Genomic DNA, 21461 nt, shown 5'->3' with positions numbered 1-21461 from the left:
CCCGCATCGGGCTCTGTGCTGACAACTCAGAGCCTGGAGCCTGCTTCGGATTCCGTGTTCCCCTCTCTGTCTCCTCCTACCCCACTCACACTCTGTCTCTCTCTGTCTTTCAAAAATAAATAAATGTTTAAAAAAAAAAAATCACTGAGGGGCGCCTGGGTGGCTCAGTCGGTTAAGCGTCTGACTTCTGCTCAGGTCATGATCTCGCGGTTCGTGAGCTCAAGCCCCGCGTCAGGCTCTGTGCTGACAGCTCAGGGCCTGGAGCCTGCTTCCGATTCTGTGTCTCCCTCTCTCTCTGACCCTCCCCCATTCATGCTCTGTCTCTCTCTGTCTCAATAATAAATAAACTTAAAAAAAAAATTAAAAAAAAAAATCACTGATATTTACTTCTAACAAAACATTTCTCTCACAGTATTGTGTCCTGGAAAGCTAACATAGCCAGATGAGGAGAAATTTGATTTCTTGGATCCCCTGTTTTTTGATTCCTCTCTCCGATTTTCTTTATAACCTTCTTTCCTAATTGGAAAAATAAATAAAAGGTTGCGATTAGATTATTTTATCTTATTTCTGACCAAGGTTGGGCATCCCTGTCAGCCCAAGTTCAAGTTGTATGCTAAGATGAGAATGATACTGCTTTCATTCTGTGGCCTCTGAGATTATAAAGAGGGTTGGTTGAGCAGAAGGAACCTTTGGAGTTGAGCTGTTTGTAATTAATTGGTAGCAACCGATAGGCCACAACTGCAAGAGATGCTGTGGCTGCTTCCCTGGAGCCCAGTCACTGAGGAGGAGCATATGTTCCACATGCCAGCCCTGTAACCACCCTTCAGCTCTCCTGATGTGCAATGTAACCTTCTCCATTTATTCCTATTGTACTCTTTCTTAGCGGGGGTATTTAGCTCTTTATACCCAGTGGGCCTCCATTTCACCCTCCTCCCATCTCTGAAGAATCCTTGCATCTCATCCCAGAAGTTCTGTAGGTTTTGTCCTCAGAAGACATCAGTAGTGGTGAAGATTCTGCCTCTGTTAGGTCTCTGATGGCCTTCTCTGTTACCTCCTCTCTAACCCCACTGCCTCTGCCTTTATCCAGGCCTTTATCTTCTTTTATTTAGGTATGACGCTAGCCCCCAAGCTGGTTTCCCTGCTCCACCCTTAGCCCTTTTAGAACCGGTTTACTAGTCTAAAACACAGATCTAATCGTGTCAGTCGTCTCTTAAAATTAACATTCATGTTTCTGCATTCCTGGCATAATAAAATCCGAATGACTTAATGTAGCGTTGCTTCCTGACCCCAGTTTGCCATCTCAGTCTTACTCCCAGATATCCTTCCTCCTCTGGCCCTCCAGCCATTTCTTGAATATGATATTAGCTTCATCCCTCCTTGGTCTAACAAGCCTTCTATTCATCCTGCAAATCCATTTCTCCTCCCACTTCCTGTTTAAGTGAGTTACTGCTTTCTCATCTTTGCTTCTGTACAACTTTGTTCATATCACTGATGTATCCCTTATCCTTATCAGATCGTAATTGCTGTGTGAACGTCCATCTCCTTTCGGAAGATCCTGTGCTGCTTAAGGGAAAGGACTGTGTTCTCTTCACCTTTGAGTCCTCAGTTCATTATGCAATGCCTAGCACATAGCAGATACTTAGTAGAAGTATTTTGTGTGAATGTGTGCATGACTTGGAGAGCCTGGAAATGGGAAGAATAGTTGGGTGACAGTTGTGCGTATGTGTGTGTACAGGCAAGTGCTTGGAAAGGCCAGATTGCCTTCTCAGCAATTCCTGTGAAATGCTGCAAGTTGAGGAGAAATCCAAGAGAAGCCAGGTCTCTTACAGGACTGGGAATCTGTACCTTCCCGGGAAGCAGACAGTCATGTTCTCAGCTGTCTGGTCATGTTGGACAGGTTCTCGGTACTTCAGCGGAGGCAGCTTGTCAGCCTCACGTTTTGTTCAATTCCAAAATCCAGTATCGACGGGTGCGGTGTTTACTGTTCCCGGGGAACAGAAACCTGCTAAGATGAGGACTCCCATCAGCAGGGCAGCTGCTCATTCATATCTGTGCTCATTCATGGATCTTCCCAAGACAGTGGGGGAATGGACAGAAGGGAAGTGAAGAGAAACAGGAGAGCAGGAGTAGCACCCAACATGTCCAAGGGTGGCATGTTCACGGCTGGTGCTTACAACTCTTGGTGGGTCTCCTCTTTGCCTTAGGTTTGGCGCTAGGTGCCCCAGAAGTGTGCAACCAGGTCACCTCATCCCAGTCTGTCCGGGGCCTTCTCCCTTGTACTGCCCAGCAGCAGCCGCCACAGCCACAGCCGCAGCAACTTCCTGCGCTCCCACCCACGCCTCAGCAACAGCCACCCTTGAATAATCACATGATCTCACAGGTGAGTCACCAGCAGAGCCCCTCCGCTCTGATTCAAGCAAGCTCTGGAAGTACAGTCATGTCTGTTGTGCTGTGGGTGGCAGGAAAGATCTGTTGTTGGAGACCTGCCACTCGCTCCCCCGTTTCTTATTTGTTAGTTGTGGGGAGAGAAGAGTAAGGTAAGGGTTTGGCCAAAGTGCTCTTAGAGTCAGCCTGGGAGCTTTTTGCCTTCTGTTTCTTCCTTTTCTTCCTGAGAATTGCCAGTGGGATCTTTTACCCCATTCCACATTTCTGCTGTACCCCATCTCCCTCTACATCCTGTGTAATTAGCAAGGCGATTTTGTTCACTGCATCCATATATGGAGCTTGAAAAAAATCATGGCTCTCACCATAACCAGCTGGATGTATTCATGTGACTGTTGACCCGCAAACACATATTTATGGATTGGGGTTTGAGAAAAGGAAATCTACTCAAGACCCCTTCCATACATATGCCATAAGGCACAATCCCCCCAAAATTGTCTTTGTTTCCCATGCCACGAAAGAGCTCTTTCTCCTTCTGTTGCTGGACTGGTAGATATTAATATCAAGTAGGGTTTGCGTGAAGTTTCCTTTCTGTAGAGATCACACAAGTCTTCAGCATCAGAATCCGAGCCTATTCTAAACTGGGACATCAGTGTTGTAGGTTCAGGTCTCCCTGATACTCTGAGCAGAGCTGCTCATGAGTGGAGTCCATCCTGTAGCCTGGGGTATGTCTGGCGGTGGTCTCTGCCAGTCAGAAAGCCCGTATGTCTGCACTCTACTGCTACAGTTCTTCTCATTGCACCTCCCAGGCTCCCTTGCCTCTGGGCTTAGTCAGTTCAGCTTGGCATCAGCTCTATCTCTTCCATAGGTAAAAGAAGCAAATCACAAGCATTAACACCCCAGGAACTGGAAACTAGACTGCAAAGAGCCCAGGATGGCCCCGTATTACCCCATTCTGATATTGTAATGATCTAGGAAACCCTGCTTTGTGTCTTAATGTAACCCACATGCAGATCATTCCAGGCCTTTAGCTTGGCCCCTAAGTCAGTTTCTCTAGAGTTCTGACTTTTGTTCTTGCTTGATCACCATCTATCTCATTAAGTCTCATTCATGTCATCTTACCTCACTCCGTACAGAGGTGTGGCACACGTGTGTGCATTCCATTTGTGTCTTCATTCAGACCTATAAATGGGTACACCTCTCTCTCTCTGGGTATCTCCTACTGTGTTTCTGTGTGTGCCTCACTTTTCTAAGGTCCCAGTGTTTGAGTTTTCTAAAATGTGTGTATTTTAATACAGTCTTCCTCCCTTTTCTCCGTCTTAGTCTTCATCTGCCTCCTACTTCCATCCATATGTAGAAACAGACAAGAGTGGGAAAGGAATAAAGAGATCACTAGAATAACCATTTGGGACTGAAAAAATGTTAGAATGTCTAGGTGTCTGGCCCTAAATCCCAAACTTTTACTCAGATTCTGGCCCTGCTTCTGGATCATGAGGTTCTGAGAGTCAGTCATTGATATTGACTGATCTCCTGCAGGAGGTATGGTACTAGGTTAGGCCCTGTAGATTGGAGATCTCTGTTTCCTCAGAAATCCATTCTTAAGGTTAACTGTGATCACAAACTCCAAACTAAAAGATCTTTTCCTGGTTAAGGTTTGGTGTCCCTGAAGCACTTAATGATGGTGGCTAATATACTACCACCACCCCACTATTTATTTTTTTAATGTTTATTTACTTTTGAGAGAGAGAGGGGGGGTGGGAGGGGCAGAGCGAGAGGGAGACACAGAATCCGAAACAGGATACAGACTCTGAGTTGTCAGCACAGAGCCCGACGCGGGGCTCGAACCCACAAACCGTGAGATCATGACCTGAGCCAAAGTCGGACGCTTAATGGACTGAGCCACCCAGGTGCCTCCGCCACCCCACTGTTTATACCTTCTTTTTTTTCCTCTCCACTTTCCCCCCTCTCTCTCTATCCCTTCTTCTTCCTATTGCCTTTTTCTTTCTTTGTTTTTTTCTCTTTTTCCCTCTCAGGACTGGTGGCTCTCCAGTCTCAAGGTGCTGAGCCCCAGCATATTTATTGTTTAGTTTCACAAATGGTTTGCAACAGTGCAGGGATGAAGGAAGGAACCACAACACACATACATGCCACCGTGCTGACTCTAAAGGTTTTCCTTTCGGAGAAATAGCAAGAAAAGCTCTGTGTTCCAGGCCTGGGGACAGTGCTAGAAACTATGTTAAACTTTCCCTTCCTGGCAGGCCTCCGCTGTTGGAGCAGACCTCCCTATGTAAAACCAAGGGGTGAGGTTGAGAATTAAAGGGCCAGTGGCTACCTTTTGCTGTGTTTACCTAAGGTAGAGTGGACCACTTGAAAAGGAGGAGTCCTCTGGGAATCAAGTCAGGCAGCCCAGAGCCAGCGATCTAGCCCAGAATTCACCAGCAGGTGGCAGTCATATCCCTCATGGCCAGTCTTTGGCTTCCTCATGGTATTTCGGAAGCTCCCTAGCCCTGGTGTTTGAGACTGTCTGAGAACTGTCGCTGAGGGTAGTGGTGGAAGAACCTAAAAACAGCACTGAGACACATACTTTTACCGCTACTCTTCTTCAGTCAAAAGAGGCCTACGAGAGGAGCATCATTTCTTCCCTCTTTACTTTTTACTCAAATGTGTAAGAAATGTGAGGAAAACAGGCAGCTGTACCTATGGCTACCCCTTCTCCCCCAAAGGATGTAAGATCTGAAGCATAGTAGACCCTTACCCAAGAGAAAGGAGAGGATCAGGGTAATAGAACACGTGTTTAAAAGCTACCAGCACAAGGAGCTCATGCTTAGCAGCTTGGCCAGCAGTTACATTTGAAATGCCACTGGCTCACAGAACATGGGCATGCCAGGAGAGCTGGGAGTCTATCAAGGCTGCGGTAATGTCTCCCCCAGTCTCACAGTGGATTCTCAGGAGCTTTTTCTTAACCAAGATGACTTACATTTTATTTTCAACAAACTCCAGGTATCAGGAGCTTTCTCTGTTTTGGAGGTCTTCTAATTCCCGGACTCTGCCTCCAGAACTGCTAGTCCCCTCTATGAAAGAGTCTCCAGGAGGTATATGGCAAAAGACGATATTGACACCTTGGTCCCTGATACCTCTTAATACTCTAAATTTGGAAGGAGGGAGGAGAATCATACAAACAAAACAATGTGTAAATCTGTTTAACTTCTTCCTTCACCCGCTCCCTACTGTTAAGAGTGGAGTGGGAAGAATATGTCAGGCAGAACTAGGTTCCCATCCCAGCTCTGCCACATTAGATGTGTGATCCTGGACGTGTGACTGAATTTCTCTGAGCCTTACTACCTTAACTGCAAATACAAGCGATCCTGTCTCCCTGTGGATTACTGTGAGTCTGTAATGAGATATGTATGTAAATGAGACAACGTATAAAATGTTATTTCCCCCTCTCTTCGTAGCCTCTCTCCTTTTCTCCCACCTCATCTACCACCAGGGGCTACAGCTAGAGAACCGATTCTCCAGGAGAAGTGATTGAAATGGCTGGAGGGGAAGAAGAGAGAAAAAAAATAACTCCCCATTAGTTGGTTTAGAACACATCATGTTCCTAATAAACAAATCCTCCTGCTTGAGGCTAGTGAAGGGACTAAAGGAACAAAATCTAAAGCAAGGCTATTTATATTTTATTCCACATCCCTCCCTGTTTGCTTATGGGGGCATTTTTCATACTGCCCTCACAGCCTGGAGGAGCACAGAACAATCATGGAGCAGGAGGAAGTAGCTGGAACTGGGCATAAACTGGCTCTTATTTCCTTCTGTACCCTTGGGAGGGAGACGATCCTTGTGAATGAGCTCTTCCTCCAGGAGAGCTGTGGTGTGAAATCAGGAGTGTGGCCGGGAAAGCTGAGCCAGACCTTGGATGACCCCTCCTACAAAAGCAGGAATCCCTTCTCAAGTGGGCATTCAAGGAGGGTTATGGTCGTGCTCCCCAGGGATCGTATGTTCAGAAAAAATGCTCTGGGAAAAGCCGTGTTTGGAATCAGGCAGCAGACACACCGCCTCTGAGAGTCCTAAGATTGCTCTCAACGACTGCAGAGTTCTGAGTAGCTAATGGGTGGAGTATGCACTGCAGCAGGCCTCTCCTGATAGGAGAGATTGCGTATCTGTCGTCGATGCGGATGCGAAAGCCACAGGCTGTCCTGGGCTTGGTCTCCAGTCTGCTCAGCAGACTTGCTCTTCATGTGACATTTTTTTATGATTAACCTTGTTGTTCCTCCCCTTTCCCTCCCCACCTCTGCCCTCCCTCCCCCTGCCTCTCCCTGCACTTCCCTTTTCTCTTCCCTGTTCCACATGCCTCTCTGCTGGTCCACAGCCAGTCCCAGCTCTGCAGCCCTCTCCGCAGCCTGTTCAATTCTCTCCAGGCTCCTGTCCCCAAGTCCTTCTGCCAGTCTCTCCGCCCCAGCAGTACAACATGGTATAAACTCCTTTCCCCTTTTTGTCGTGTCCATGTGTGGTATGTCTGTGGGTCCGTCTGGGACAAAGCAGCTGTACTTTTTGGAGGGCCATGTTAAAAGGCATATCTTCTTGAGCAAAGGGCCAGCATAGGCTGAGCTATGTTCCATTCTGGTGGCCGCATCCCAGCACTTGTGGCATCAAAAGATGCCTAAATGTAAGACAGAGAGGAGCACTGGTTCCCCTGAGTCTCGGGAGAGGTACAGAATTGGATATTGCTCTAACCTGGGCTCCTTGTCTTTCTACTGTGTGCATCTTTCATCCCTCCTCCTCCCTGGATATGTCTGAAGAACCCAGTTTATCTCATATAGGATGGTTTTCTGTCATTTCCTTTGAAGGTAAAAACACAACTGCAGATTTGTTTGGTATCATCGGTCCAAACTTAAAATGTTCCCCTATGTTACTGTGTTATTTTATATTTAAAAAAAAAAAAAAAAAAGGCGCCATTTCCACAGCATAGCACATGCTGTTTAAATTGTTTGTACCCTAGCTACAAATCCTGTGAAGACCTGATCCACCTCATAGTTGATAACTTTTTTTTTAAACTTAACATCTTTTTTTTTAATGTTTGTTTATTTTGAGAGAGAAAGAAAGTATGAGCAGGGGAGGGGCAGAGAGAGAGAACCCCAAGCAGGCTCCATGCTCTGCGAGGAGCCTGACTTGGGGCACAGTCCCATGACCTTGAGATCATGACCTGAGCCGAAATCAAGAGTCCTCTGTGTTTAACCGACTGAACCACCCAGGCGCCTGCCCCATAGTTGATAACTTTTATCATGGTTATCAGAGCCCTGATTATTTTTAATTTTGTGTTAACCACACCTGTCTGGTTTTTGGTTTTTTTAATGTTTATTTATTTATTTTGAGAGAGAGATCAAGAGCAAGTGGGAGAAGGGCCAAGAAAGAGGGAGACAGAGAATCCCAAGCAGGCTGTGCACTGTGTCAGCACAGAGCCTGATGCAGCGCTTGAAATCATGAACCGTGAGATCATGACCTGAGGTGAAACCAAAAGTCAACTGCTCAATCAACTGAGCCTCCCAGGCACCCCACACCCCTTCTAATTTTTCACTAGAATCCCCTCTTTCCTTCTGCCTATATCTCCATTCTGAAAAGTTTTGGAATGTAGACCTCAAAATTATCTGCAATCCAGTCCTCTTATCATCTATTCCTGCTCACTAAGGTAGCAGAACAGCTAACTTGAAGATCAGATTCCTGAAAATTAAGTGAAACCACGGGAAAGCATTGCCTTTTCTTTCTACCAGTTCCTCTTTCAAAAGAAGTCCTGCTCTGCGTGTGTGTGTGCGTGTGTGTGTGTGTGTGTGTCAACTACCGTCCGGGAAGCAGAAGGAACGAGGAAGCTAACAAATTCTAACCTATCATCATACAAGTGAGAGGCAGAACACCATCCCTCTTGCTGCTTAGAGAAGAAGGCTGAGCGAGGAGGCAATTACAGACTAGCCTGTCAGCCTCCTTGCCCTTCACCTTGGCCACTCAGCCTGGCCTCCTTTCAGAGGTGAGAATTGGAAGTAGTTCCTGAAGGGCAGGAGAACTCTAGGCAAGTGTCAGCGAACAGAGGTGGAAATGACCTCAAGAGGAGGGAGTAAGGAGATAAGCAGCAGGAGGGGGAGCCCACCAGTCCTTTTGCTGCATAGGCAAAGCTGGGGAGCCACGAGAACCTAACCATCCCTAATCCATTCGAGGTGTTACTTATCTAGGTCCTTTATTATAAAAACAGGATTTATGGCAGTATAGGGCCTTTTGTATGGTTGGAGACTGGAAGACAGGAAAAGAAGGACTTACAATCTTTTTCTTGTTAACCCATTAGTTTGTCCTGTTTTTATATATATAGAAAGTTGTATTGTTGCTCCCATCCCTCTAGGACCAATTCTAATAAAGATCAGAGTCACCGTGGCCATTGTTATGTGGTAAGGAGTCCGGTTCTGGAGTTGGGCTTTACACAGCTGTTCAGTTCATAGCAATTTTTTTTAAGATTTTATTTATTTATTTATTTTTTTTTTTTTTTTTCAACGTTTATTTATTTTTGGGACAGAGAGAGACAGAGCATGAACGGGGGAGGGACAGAGAGAGAGGGAGACACAGAATCGGAAACAGGCTCCAGGCTCTGAGCCATCAGCCCAGAGCCTGACGCGGGGCTCGAACTCACGGACCGTGAGATCGTGACCTGGCTGAAGTCGGACGCTTAACCGACTGCGCCACCCAGGCGCCCCTTAAGATTTTATTTTTAAGTAATCTCTCCACCCTATGTTGGGCTTGAGCTCACACCCCCAAGATCAAAAGTTGCACGTTTCACCGACTGGGCCAGCCGGGCACCCCCAGTTCATAGCAATTTAAAACACCACATGACAGAAGCTTAGGGCTAAAAAGCACCTCCTAGGGCATGGAGGCAGGAGTGTCCCAAATTGGTGTAAGGAAGGAAGGCTGTAGAGAGGGTTGCTATAGCTGTCTGTCTGTCTGTTTTTGTGTTGAAGCCAAAGACTTGGGGCTTGATATGACCTCAGTCCTTGAGTCTCCCTTGCTCTCTCAACAGGCAGATGACCTCAGCAACCCCTTTGGACAAATGAGCCTTAGCCGTCAAGGTTCTACTGAAGCAGCTGACCCATCCTCAGCTCTGTTCCAGCCCCAGCTTATCTCCCAGCACCCTCAGCAGACTAGCTTCATCATGGCTTCTACAGGACAGCCCCTCCCCACGTCCAACTATTCCCCCTCTAGCCATGCGCCTCCTACTCAGCAAGTCCTGCCGCCCCAGGGCTACATGCAGCCCCCTCAACAGGTGAGCAGCATGGGCTCCCAGCTAAAATCACTAATTGAGTTTGTCCACGATTACGAACCTTCTTCCTTCCTCTAGTTTAGACAGAGCCGAGGGCGTACCTATCCCCACTTCCATTACCTCACCTTGCACTTGAGAGTTGTCTTTCTAGTCGGAAGGTCATCTTTCTCTATAACATAAATCCTTCCAGTTCTGTTTCATACTGGTATATGAATTCTGCGATTGCAGGTCCAAATATCTCTACAGATTTCTGGCTATTTACCCTGATGTATTTCATAATTGGGATGTTGGGGCTGAATGTAAGGGCCCCTCTCACATATCTGTTTCCTCTCACCATAGATCCAGGTTTCTTACTATCCCCCTGGACAGTATCCTAACTCCAACCAGCAATATCGACCTCTCTCTCACCCGGTGGCCTACAGCCCCCAACGTGGTCAACAGCTGCCTCAGCCATCCCAGCAGCCTGGTAAGAGGAACTGCTGGCGTAAGAAGGCAGTGAATAGGGGAAGGGCAGAGACTGGGAAAGAGAGTAGTACCTTCCTTGTTTAAAAAAAAAAAAAAAAAAAAAAGAACAGCAGGAATGATTAGTCCCAGGAGGAACCCAGGATCTTCAGAAAAAGAAAAGGTAAAATAGACAGGAAAAGGGAAATTACTGAGAGAATGTGACCTCCTAAACATTGTTGAGACCATGCTAAGCTAATGTCTTCTATGTCTTGCCCATCCCTAGGTTTACAGCCCATGATGCCTAACCAGCAGCAGGCGGCTTACCAAGGCATGATTGGGGTCCAGCAGCCACAGAACCAGGGCCTGCTCAGCAACCAGAGGAGCAGCATGGGGGGCCAGATGCAAGGCCTGGTGGTTCAGTACACTCCACTGCCTTCTTACCAAGTGGGTACATTCTGTACTGGGAAAGATCACCCAGTCCTTGGGATGAGGAAAAGGAAGACAGTCTCCCACGTTAGCCAGTGTGACAACCCCAACACTAAAATACTATTCATTTTCCCCTTAGAATTTGTAGGTGTTTTTCCTCTGAGAGAAAGCCCAAAGATTCTGAGAAGAGTCTTTACTTAAATTGTTTGGTCTTTATACAGCCATGCAAATGAGTATATGGCCCAGAAAAGTAAGATCTAAAGGAAATCAGGCTCCTTTCTCTGCATCAGATGCCCAAAGGGAGATAGCTCTGTATGTATTTTCTTTAGGCAGATGAGGTGAGTAGGAGGAGTCTCTAAAGGTAGGGAAGGAAGTTAGTGTCCTAGTCTAGTGATGATTTATTTGGCCATTGTCTGGATGAACTCATTAGGAGTACAAGTGGTCATTCTCTTCTCATCTCTACCCAGGTCCCAGTGGGTAATGACTCGCAGAATGTGGTCCAGCCGCCTTTCCAGCAGCCCATGCTGGTCCCTGCGAGCCAATCTGTGCAAGGGGCACTCCCAGCAGGGGGCGTACCAGTGTACTACAGCATGATCCCACCGGCTCAGCAGAACGGTACTAGGTGAGGACTCCCAGAGAGTCAGGGCCCATCTGCCATAGACCAGCAGCTATTTCCACTGACCTAAGAAAGAAGGGCAAGGGTAGAGATTCCAGTGTGCCCTAAAGCAGGTAGAATATGAGGAAATTCATTCTCCTTGTCTCGTTTTTGACTTGACATGTGAATAAGAGCTCATCAGCAGAAAAAAATTCCTGCTTCAAAGACAGAGGCTTCATCATGTCCCCCATTTTTTGTTTTTTCTAATCGGTGGGATTTAGAACTATACGATAGAGATTGCTCATCATTAAAAGAAGCAATTTGGGGGCATCTTGGTGGCTCATTCGGTTGAGCCCAGCTGACTCTTGATCTCAGCTGAGGTCAGGATTTCATGGTTCGTGAGATCAAGCCTCGAGTGGGGCTGTGCGCTGACAGTGCATAGCCTGCTCTCTCCCCCTGCCCCTCTCTCTGCCCCTCCCCTGCATGTGCACATTCTCTCTCTCTCTCTCTCAAAAAAAAAAAAAAAAAAAAAAACATTAAAAGATGCAAATTGGAGTATATATATGTAAATTTTTCTACATAACTCTATATCCGTGGATGAATCTCAGATGGTGTATCTATTTATATATATCTTAGTATAGGTCATACCTTATAGAATTTTAGAGGTAGAAGACACCTTAGAAATATTTAATCCACTCCTCTTGTTTTCCTTTTCTCCCTTCTTTTATAAATGAGGAAATTCCAGCCAGGGAGGTTAAGAAACTTACTCAAAGTCAACCAGCTAGTTAGAAGTAGAGCTGGGACTAGAAGTCAGGTCTGGGCCTATATGTATTTCTGTGTATTTCTCTCAGTGTATATGTTCACTACTTTTTGTATGTATGTCTCCACCTTATCTTGAGTTTGTGAAGGTTTTTTCCCCACTTGTCTTTAGGTAACTCTGCTGTTATGTAAACATCCTAAATCACACATCTCCTTAGTTCTTTTTTGCCCGTCCCTCTCTAGCACTGTGTGTCTGTTTTTGGTACTTAGTGTTTCTCAGAATGTGTGTGTGTGTGTGTGTGTGTGTGTGTGTGCGCGCGTGCGCGCGCATGTGTGCACGTGGATATGTCTGGTGTTTCCACACTGTTGGGAAGAGCATGTGTCACTAACATTCCATCTGTAGCACTGATTAGCAGCTTCCTAATTGAAAGATGATCAAGTACAAATATATATAATTAACTTTGAACTGATGAGTGATTTTAGAAATTGCATGGCAAATTGGTCTGGGAATGGCTGGAAGCTGCCTCTGCTTCCCACAGGGGAGGCCTGGGAAGCAGCAGCTGGTTGCCAGGAGCTGTGTTCCTCCCTCCGCCACTTTAACCCTACTCTCTTCATCCCCCAGCCCTTCTGTAGGGTTTCTGCAGCCTCCCGGCTCTGAGCAGTACCAGATGCCTCAGTCTCCCTCTCCCTGCAGTCCACCACAGATGCCACAGCAGTACTCAGGTAAGAGAATAAAGAATTAGAGGGTCTTGGGTACTGGCAAGAGCAAACGCTGCTGAAAGACTTGTGCTCTAGAGCTGGGAAGGGTGGGAGAGTTCCTGGATTGGCTCTGTCCCCAGCTGTAACACCATCACAAGAAAAGACCAGAGTCCTGACTGGTGTTTTTCCAGGAGTGCTAAAGTTGACCTCGTGAGAGATGAGGTTGTTTGCCCCATCCTATCCCTGGGAAGCCACATACTTTATTGGGTTCCTTGTGGGGTTTTTTTTTTCTTTCTTTTTTTCCTTCCCTCCGAAACCAACATTACACTCACCACTCACGTGCCTTTGAGACACAAAGTGCTTACCTCTGTCTCCTGCACTCACTCTTCCTATAGACAGCTTTACTTTTTGGTTGTGAGTGTGAGGAAGCTGATAAAATGCTTTTTAAGTCCTATCTTAGATTTGTTTAGCTGCTTTTCATTTGTGCTCACATACATTGTGTCATTTTAATTCTCACCAGAACCTTGTGAAGAGGAAATTTAAGACTCAAAGAGGATAAATGACTTGCCTGAGGTCACAATCGTAGACCTTGAACTAGGGTCTTTTGCCTTTTCGTAACCCATGCTGCATCCTCAATATCACACTTTCAACAGGTCTCTGTACTCTATTCCTTTCCCTCCAGTGGGAAATAAATGAATATCGTGTTAAACAGCTAAAGGCCTTCTTTGAAGGGACAGCTATCAGGTGAATAGGCTTATGCCATGCAGCCTGTCTCTTTCTGCCTCTGCCAAGAACTCTCCCAGCAGACCAAGTACAGCTACCCTTGTTTGTTTCCCTTTTACCCGACCCTGACACCGCATTACCCTGCAGTTAAAGCAGCTTCAGGGGTTCTAGTGGGGAGGAGATCTTAATGTAGCCTCCAACCATCCCCATTCTGCTCTGTTGTGGGATATCAGAGTGCCCTCTTCTGGTGAGAGGGAAGCATTTTGACAGTTTTTCCCATTTTAGAAATAAGATTTTCACATAAGAGTTTTCGCACTCTTAGTTAGATGCTGTGGAGTGAATTCCAGAATTAATCTTGCTCATAAGACAGGATCAATTCTTCTTACCTTCAAGGAGCAGTGACTTCTGCCTTCATCCAGACCAAACGTGGCTTTCTCACAGGCTGAGAGGTTTTAAATTCAACAGCCTTTACCCTTTATTACATTCCTGGTCTGTAGCTGTTTCTCCTAAGTGTCCACCGGGGGCACTTGACCTTGAAATTCCCAGCAGGATATGGAAATTGTAGAAATCAGCTCCAAGAACCGCTGTAGCCTCTGGTGGTGCTTACTACTGCAGGGCATTTTCTCTTGTTTGTTAAAACAAGTGTGTGTATGTGCAAATAGTTATACTTGTATGTGCATTTTTATGTGAATCCTTCGTGGTATATCAGTATATGTATTGGGTCTCTGTGGTTGTGTCTCTTCACCTTCAGATGAATCTGTCTTGGAATCTGAAACAAACCAAGTGAGAAGAGTTTTTCACTACCTGCTCTGGACTTAGTGCTAGGTTAAGCAAACCGGAACAGCTGTTGTTCTGAAAATTGGCAGCACCAGAGGTCTGGGCTGGGATTGGAAGGAGATCATCTGTACTCTTCCCAAATCAATAGAAATGGAGGAAGCCCTCTTCATCATCTAGTTTCCTTACTTTGGAAGTTCCTGTTATATGTCCTTTCTTCCAAACTATCCTGATTAATTGATTCGAGGCTTCTCTGATCCTTTGTACTCTTCCTAGATGATGGGACCGCCCCCCTCCTGTTCCATCCATGTCACGTAAGAAACCCATAGGCACCACATCATCGATTTTAAAAGTCTTCAGTCTCTACTCACGGAAATATAAGAGGAGGTGGAAGAAAAGAAACAAGTGCTGCTTCTTCCTTCCTTTCCAGTTTACCTCTTACTAGGAAGATAGAAGGCCAGCATAGCCCACAAGGGCTGCTATGTCACCTTCAAAGGACAGTCACCCGCCTTTCTCCCATGTAGCAACATGGTCACTTTTCCAAAAATAAAGGCAGGGATTAAGATTGGCTGTTCTTGGAACAACTGTTCTGGTTTATTAATACATTTTTGTGGTTGCCCAGTTTACCCCCAGGCCTGGACCTTAATTCTTCCACTATGATATTGGATAGCATTATAACCCCAGGAAACACTTTTCTTCCTACTAAAATGATGGTCCGCAGGTCCCTTGAGGTTTCTACAGAGGTGCTTGTCTGCAGAAGATGCACACAGACATGAAATGGCAATGATGTACACACACAGACTCCCAACTCACAGTGACACAGCACCATGGCCAGAGTGAGGTATATACAGAAATAGCCTCTCACATACTTACTGGCTCATTTTGTAGCTGAGGGGTTTCCAAAGCTGGGACTAACTCCTTTCTCTCCCACTCCCTGAAGATATTCCTCCCCTTCACCAAAAGAGGGGGAAAAAACCAAGATATTGTTGGATTCTATCCTGTAATATGGGAAAGATGCCTGTGGATATTATTTCTCTGGCCACTCCTTTCCATAGATTTGATTCTTGGTGGCAAAAGGAAGAAGTCTTATGAGTCTTCTACCTCAGTGACTAAAAAAAAACCAAAACAACTAAACAAAAACCAATTCTGCCAGACATAAATGTCATCTGTTTGTATTTATGCGGTTTGCTCTGCCCAATCGACCTTTCTGCCCAGGTTTAATGATGCCACTTAAAAAGCCATTCACACGTCCCCTCTCCTTTCAGAGCTTTCAGGCTGAAATTGATTTCCTTATTCAACCCCCTTCTCCCCCTTCCCACTTCAGCCCTCCCCTGATTATCTGGAAGTGTTGTCACTGGGCAATAGGGTGGTTTTCTCTCTTTTTTTCTTTCTTCCTTTCTTTTTCATTCTCTTTTTTTATTGTCACATCCATTTAAAAAGTAGCGACAGTTCAGCTGTAACGGATGCCACCTGCTTTTGGCTTGAGGAAGAGAAGCATAAAAATCAGCTCATCAGCGTAGTGCTCTGCGTCCCGGCTGAGTGAAGGAACAATGCTTCAGGCCAGTGGGGGAGGACTCAGTGTGGGGAGGACCAAGGCTGCCACCGACCGAGAACCCTGCCTTTGTTTTTGTTGGGATCAGAGAAAATATATGAGGGCTTTGTTCTCTTTCCCCCTCCCCTTGAGCCCTCTAATAGCTCCTTATGGCTACATGTTGGTATTAGAAAGATCTTCTGCCTTGCTTATGCCCACACCCTGCACACTCACATGTCCCCCACCCTTTCCTGGCCTGAGGCACTAGGCTCAGATTATGAGCTGCCTTCTAGAAAGCTGCAAATGTGATTATTTTTGTGTTGGCCCCCTCAGGTAGCAATGAGGTGTTTGAATAAGGTCAATTGCAATTTTGTTGGTAGAGGATGTTGGAGCAGGTGGGGCTCTTAGGATGGGGAAAAAAATGCCCAGAGCAACTACAGTACGGGGGGAGTTGTTAAATGCATGACACTCCACAGCTATTCGATTTTCTGGTGGCCCTCCTACAAGCCACGCTGATGAATACCCTGTCCCCTGTGGCAGAGGATGGGGAGAGGCGAGCCTGTCGCTCTGAGTATTTGTGCTCTCTGATTAGATGAACCCCAGAGGGTGGGGGGCCACAAATTGACTGGAGAATAGGGTTCAACAGATGCTGCGTCTCCTGAGCTGCTCTCAGGCCTCCCGCCGCTTCTTTTCCTTCCCTTTGACCGATGCTACCCGAGAAAAGCAATTGTGCTCAGTTCCCAGCATGACTGGTGCCCAGGGCAGAGGCTGCAACATTTCCCGTCACAGGAAGCAACGTGACAGCGGCAGCAGTGGCAGCCTAAGAGCACCGAGGCATGAAAACGGCAGCACTGCAGCAGGTTTTCAAGCTGGCAGCCTCCAGTCCCATTTCTCTACCACCGCACACACATGAACTCAACCTGTCCCGCAACACACATAGAGCCTGAGAGGTCAAGAGCAAACTCTCAGGCTGCACAATCCCCTGTGGGGAAGCAGAACTCCTGCCCATCCCTCCCAGCAGGGACTGTCATTCAAACTGCTTCTCCCTGATCCCTTACCTTGCTTTTCACCATGAGCAAGATTCAGGACTTAATGTTCTTCCACACTGAGCTCTTTGCTTCTCCAGCAGAGGGTAAGGCTACCCCTGGTTGTCTGTGCTAAAACTTCAGGATCACATCCAGTCAGTCACCTGAACCTGTCAGCAAAAGCTTCGGAGGGTCTGACCCTCCCACTCTTCCTTGCAGCCACTGGTCTAATTCAGGACCTCCTCGCTATTTTTTAGTAGCTTTCTAAGTCTTCATCCTGCTGCTGGCCCCTCCCTCCCTTAAGCCACTGTACAGCCAGCCACTTGAGTTAGCTCTCTGAAGTTCTGTTCCTAACACCTACATGATAAAGACCCTTACTAGAACGTGCTTCAAACTTGGACGCCAGCTGTTTGCTTACTATCTGACTCCCTGCTAGACTGTCCATTCCATTAAGGGCAAGGACCACTTTTGTTTGTTGTACACCCAGTGCCCAGCATAGGACCTGGCACACAGTAAATATTCAATAAATGTTGAGTGAATGCATAAACAATCTCATCTCCCGCTTCTCCTGCATAACCGCTGTGCCTCCGCACCTTGAATTGTTCGTCATTTACCGAATATGACCTACAGCTCCATGCCATTCCTAATTCACTCACCCTTGCCCAAGAAGTGCTTCCTGGCCTGACTTAGTGAAGCTGTGTGCACTCATCTTCTCCAGAGCAACCAGAGGTCACCGACCTATCTTCAGCCATTACCAGAAAACCTGCACGTGCCTGCAGCCCTGGCCCAGGCCCCAGACTGGGACCTGTACCCTGCCCAGACATTTGAGCAATCTGACCTGGACATTTGGTAATACCCAACTTTGACAGAATGGAGTAGTTTTCTGCCAAGCATACCAAAGTACCCCTCACTGGGTGAAGGCCAGGAGAGCATTGGCATCTGGGACTCAGGTCTCTTCTACTCAGACTTCACTGGTTCAGGGAGAAGGGAGTCAGAAACTAAATTAGCAACTATCTCAGATTCCTGGCAAGACACATTTTAAGTGACCCTGAGGCAAAGTGGGTAGATTTGTTTACTGGCTTTCACACTCAGGGTTACTTGGAAGGTCAGAATATAGTTTGAATTCACAACTAGCCCCTTTCTTCCTGCCACTCAGGAGTGTCACCTTCTGGACCAGGCGTGGTGGTCATGCAGCTGAACGTCCCTAATGGACCCCAGCCCCCCCAGAACCCATCCATGGTCCAGTGGAGTCACTGTAAATATTACAGCATGGACCAGCGTGGGCAGAAGCCTGGAGACCTGTACAATCCTGACAGTAGCCCCCAGGTGAGTCTTACAAACCAGTGTTGTCTTGGCAAGGAGGTGACCACATTCTTCTCCGGGAATAATCTTTGCCATTGACTGAGCAGCCTCTTGTACATGTCTGTCCCTGGGTGCTCTTCTGGGAGAGTCATAAGAAAGAGAGGAGAGCCTCTTCTTTCAAGGAGCCTAAGAGCTAAGGGACACATACTTGAAAATGCTAAGACAGTACTTAAAACACTGTGTCAAAGGTGGATATTAAAATAATAGGTATTAATTAGGGACAAAGGGGGCTGTTGAAAGGAGCAGCCAGGCTTTGGCAGAGTTCTGCAAGGGACGCTTTCTGAGTGAGGTGAATTTTAAGCCATAGGTATATCCAGAGGATGTTTGGTGTGTATATAATGTGTGCTCCTCTCTCCTACAGGCCAACACACAAATGAGCAGCAGCCCTGTCACATCTCCTACCCAGTCTCCAGCACCCTCTCCTGTCACCAGCCTCAGCAATGTCTGCACAGGACTCAGTCCCCTTCCTGTCCTCACACAGTTCCCCCGGCCTGGGGGTCCAGCACAGGGTAAGGGGTTAGACTAGAGCTGGCTGCTGCCAAATTCACCCTTCACAGCCCATTCCCAAGTGAGGACATCCAGATGGTAGCAACAGGCAGGAAAACAGTGCACCTGGTCATCCAACTCTGGGAGCCAACTCTTCCTTTAACATCCCTGTTTAGACCCTGCCCCTCTTTAGTGCTGCCCATAGTCAGCTTACTGCAGACCTCCTTTACATATTTAGTATTTACTACCAAGTAAGGTAGGTGGGTGACTATGAGCTGGGAAAAGAAACTCACAGAACTTTCTAATGAACCAAAGACTTTAAAACATTGGTACTGGGGCGCCTGGGTGGCGCAGTCGGTTAAGCGTCCGACTTCAGCCAGGTCACGATCTCGCGGTCCGTGAGTTCGAGCCCCACGTCAGGCTCTGGGCTGATGGCTCGGAGCCTGGAGCCTGTTTCCGATTCTGTGTCTCCCTCTCTCTCTGTCCCTCCCCCGTTCATGCTCTGTCTCTCTCTGTCCCAAAAATAAATTTAAAAAAAAAAAAAAAAAAAAAAAAAAAAAAAAAAAACATTGGTACTGAGCCTAAGGACTAGGACTGTGGGGCTGTGTCAGAAAAGTATGGTTTTAGAAGAGAGAACACTGGAGTTGGGTTAAAAAGACTTGGGTTTGAGTTCTAGTTCTATTACTAACTAGGTTTGTGATGTTGAGCGTGTTACTTAAACTTGGAACCAGACCTCAGTTTCCTAATCTATAAAATGGGGTTAATCACACATAGAATGGAAATAATCTTATCCGTTTCTGCCTTGGCTGTCACAAGCAGTATAAAAATCAGATGGGAGTATGATTTAAAAATTTTAAAGTGCTCTGAAATCTAACATTTATCAACACAAATAGGTAACACTATGGTACTTGATATATATGAAGCATTATTGGAAGTGCTTTGTGTGTCCTATATTCATTTAGTCTACTCAGCAACACTAATGAGATGAAAACATACCCAACCTATCATTTCCAGTAACAGAGCCAGGATTTGAACCTAGACAGTTGGACACCAAGCCTGTGTTCTTATCCACTACACTATATTGCCATGTAGCGCGAATCCAAAACTTGAGCCCTAGGTTTGGGTAGGATAATCTATATAAGAAATTAGGGGCACCTGGCTGGCTGAGACGGTAGAGCGTGCGACTCTTGATCTCAAGGTCGTGAGTTCAAGCCCTATTTGCGGCATAGAAATTACCTAAGAGAAAGAAAGAGAGAGAGAAAGAAAGAAAAGAAAGAAAGGGAGGGAGGGAGGCAGGGAGGGAGAAAGAAAGGGAGGGAGGGAGGCAGGGAGGGAGAAAGAGAGGGAGGGAGGGAGGGAGGGAGGGAGGAAGGAAGGAAGGAAGGAAGAAATGAAAGAAACATATTCATAAGGGTCTATAGATTTTCTCCTGGGCCTTTTGTCTGCAGTGGACAGAGCCCTTCTTTAATAATAAAGGAACCTAAAAGCCCCATTTGCGTGAGATACACAGCTGAGGGCCAAGCGGTTTAGGAAGAGAGACAACTCTTCAGTCAGTCACATGGACACTCTTATCATAGAAGAAGTAAGAATAGCATGCATTGTTGCCATCTATCTCCAAAGCCCTCTAAAGTTTCCTAAAAGTCATACCATGAAGTTCTAACTCCCAGAAAACCATCTGCTCTTCCTCCCTAGGTGATGGGCGCTACTCCCTCTTGGGCCAGCCATTACAGTACAATCTGTCCATCTGCCCTCCCTTGCTCCATGGCCAGTCGACGTACACGGTACATCAGGTGAGGGTGTCCACCGTCAGCCTGAGGACCGTCAGAGTCCTCCCCACCCCACCCCATCCAGGAGGATCCATCCAGGATGGCCCCATCTCTATGCCATCCACCTCAACCAACGGGGTGGACAGGGGACATAGCACAGTGAGAATGGATAAAGTGGGGATGCCTTGCCCCTCTCTTTCCACACTCAGTCTTTCCACCCATCCCCAATGCTAAGGAGGAGGGACTCTTTGTTTCTCAGTGGCCACTCTGGCCAGTCGCCTGCCTGGTGGGGCGAGTTCTCAGGGTTGGGTACTGCTCCTTAATCTCTCAGACAGACATTAGAATGCAAGGCAGTCAGTATTGTTTACCTGGGATGAGAGTTATCTTTTGAATGTTGAAGGGACAGAGTGGATTGAAGCATGGAAACCGGAGCAAGAGACAAGCACTCAAATCTGCCTCCACTGACCTGGGGACAACAGACGTTGGTGAGTGACAAGACGCTGAATCCCCAAGAGAAGGTGCTCACCCCTTCAGCCTGCATCACCAGCCCAGGACCAGTGGGAAAAACCAGCTTAGGGTAGGGAGTAGAAATAGGGCTCTTTGGTACTCAAGAGCAGGGAGAAACTGGGGAATTGAAGTATCTCCCTCAGTCTTCCTTACCAAGCCATTTCAGGTGCTTGGAAAGGTGATGGTAAAAATTGAGAATAACAACAATGGTCAACGGTGCTGAGCCTATTAACAGAGAGTCTTGTGGGAGTGGTCCTGACCCTAATCTAGGATATCTACCTTGTAGTCCTAGGCCTTTTTAAGGAGAAGTTTGAAAAGAGAATGGGGGAGTAGCCCCCTTGCAGGCCTTCCACACTAGGCATACAAGGTCTCTCAGATTACCCCTATTTTTTTTTTAACGTTTATTTATTTATTTTGAGAGAGCATACACGTGTGTGCACTCGAGCTGGGGAGGGTCAGAGAGAGAGGAAGAGAGAAAATCCCAAGCAGGCTCCATGCTGTCATTGCAGAGTCTGATACAGGGCTTGATCTCACGAACTGTGAGATCATGACCTGAGCCTAAATCAAGAGTCGGGTGCTTAACTGACTGAGCCACCCAGGAGCCCACCCGATTATCCCTGTTCAGAGTGGTTTGCTTTTTTAGGAAAGGAAGGGAAATGGACTTCCCTAGATGATAAGAAAGAGGGATCTC

At 46.8% G+C, this 21461-nt stretch overlaps 1 protein-coding gene and 1 long non-coding RNA gene across 39 annotated transcripts in view; one reads left to right on the top strand and one right to left on the bottom strand.

Annotated features, from left to right (window-relative positions):
- The window catches only part of R3HDM2 (R3H domain containing 2), a 161490-nt gene that overhangs the window by 138376 nt on the left and 1653 nt on the right, over positions 1–21461 (top strand). For 30 of the 38 annotated variants that reach the window (XM_060657199.3, XM_060657205.3, XM_060657206.3 and 27 more), the window contains 11 exons: positions 2205–2380; positions 6749–6850; positions 9434–9676; positions 10013–10139; positions 10401–10561; positions 11011–11165; positions 12520–12620; positions 17806–17975; positions 18373–18520; positions 20190–20287; positions 20664–20748. In XM_060657199.3, coding sequence (XP_060513182.1) covers positions 2205–2380; positions 6749–6850; positions 9434–9676; positions 10013–10139; positions 10401–10561; positions 11011–11165; positions 12520–12620; positions 17806–17975; positions 18373–18520; positions 20190–20287; positions 20664–20748 — 1566 coding nt within the window. The remainder of the gene's footprint in view (positions 1–2204; positions 2381–6748; positions 6851–9433; positions 9677–10012; positions 10140–10400; positions 10562–11010; positions 11166–12519; positions 12621–17805; positions 17976–18372; positions 18521–20189; positions 20288–20663; positions 20749–21461) is intronic. The other 8 variants (XM_060657180.3, XM_060657211.2, XM_060657189.3 and 5 more) reach the window with 2 other exon arrangements.
- LOC132694178 (uncharacterized) lies at positions 317–20720 on the bottom strand. Its single transcript, XR_009617202.2, has 3 exons — positions 20632–20720; positions 13706–14088; positions 317–516 (listed from the first exon to the last, which is right to left on the bottom strand). It is a non-coding gene; the product is annotated as an uncharacterized LOC132694178 (long non-coding RNA).

The sequence above is a fragment of the Panthera onca genome, chromosome B4 (genome assembly GCF_046562875.1).
Source record: "Panthera onca isolate mPanOnc1 chromosome B4, mPanOnc1 haplotype 2, whole genome shotgun sequence".
NCBI classification, from domain to species: Eukaryota; Metazoa; Chordata; class Mammalia; order Carnivora; family Felidae; genus Panthera; species Panthera onca.
The sequence above is the reverse complement of the archived record's forward strand: the minus strand, read 5'-3'. Positions and strand labels throughout refer to the sequence as shown.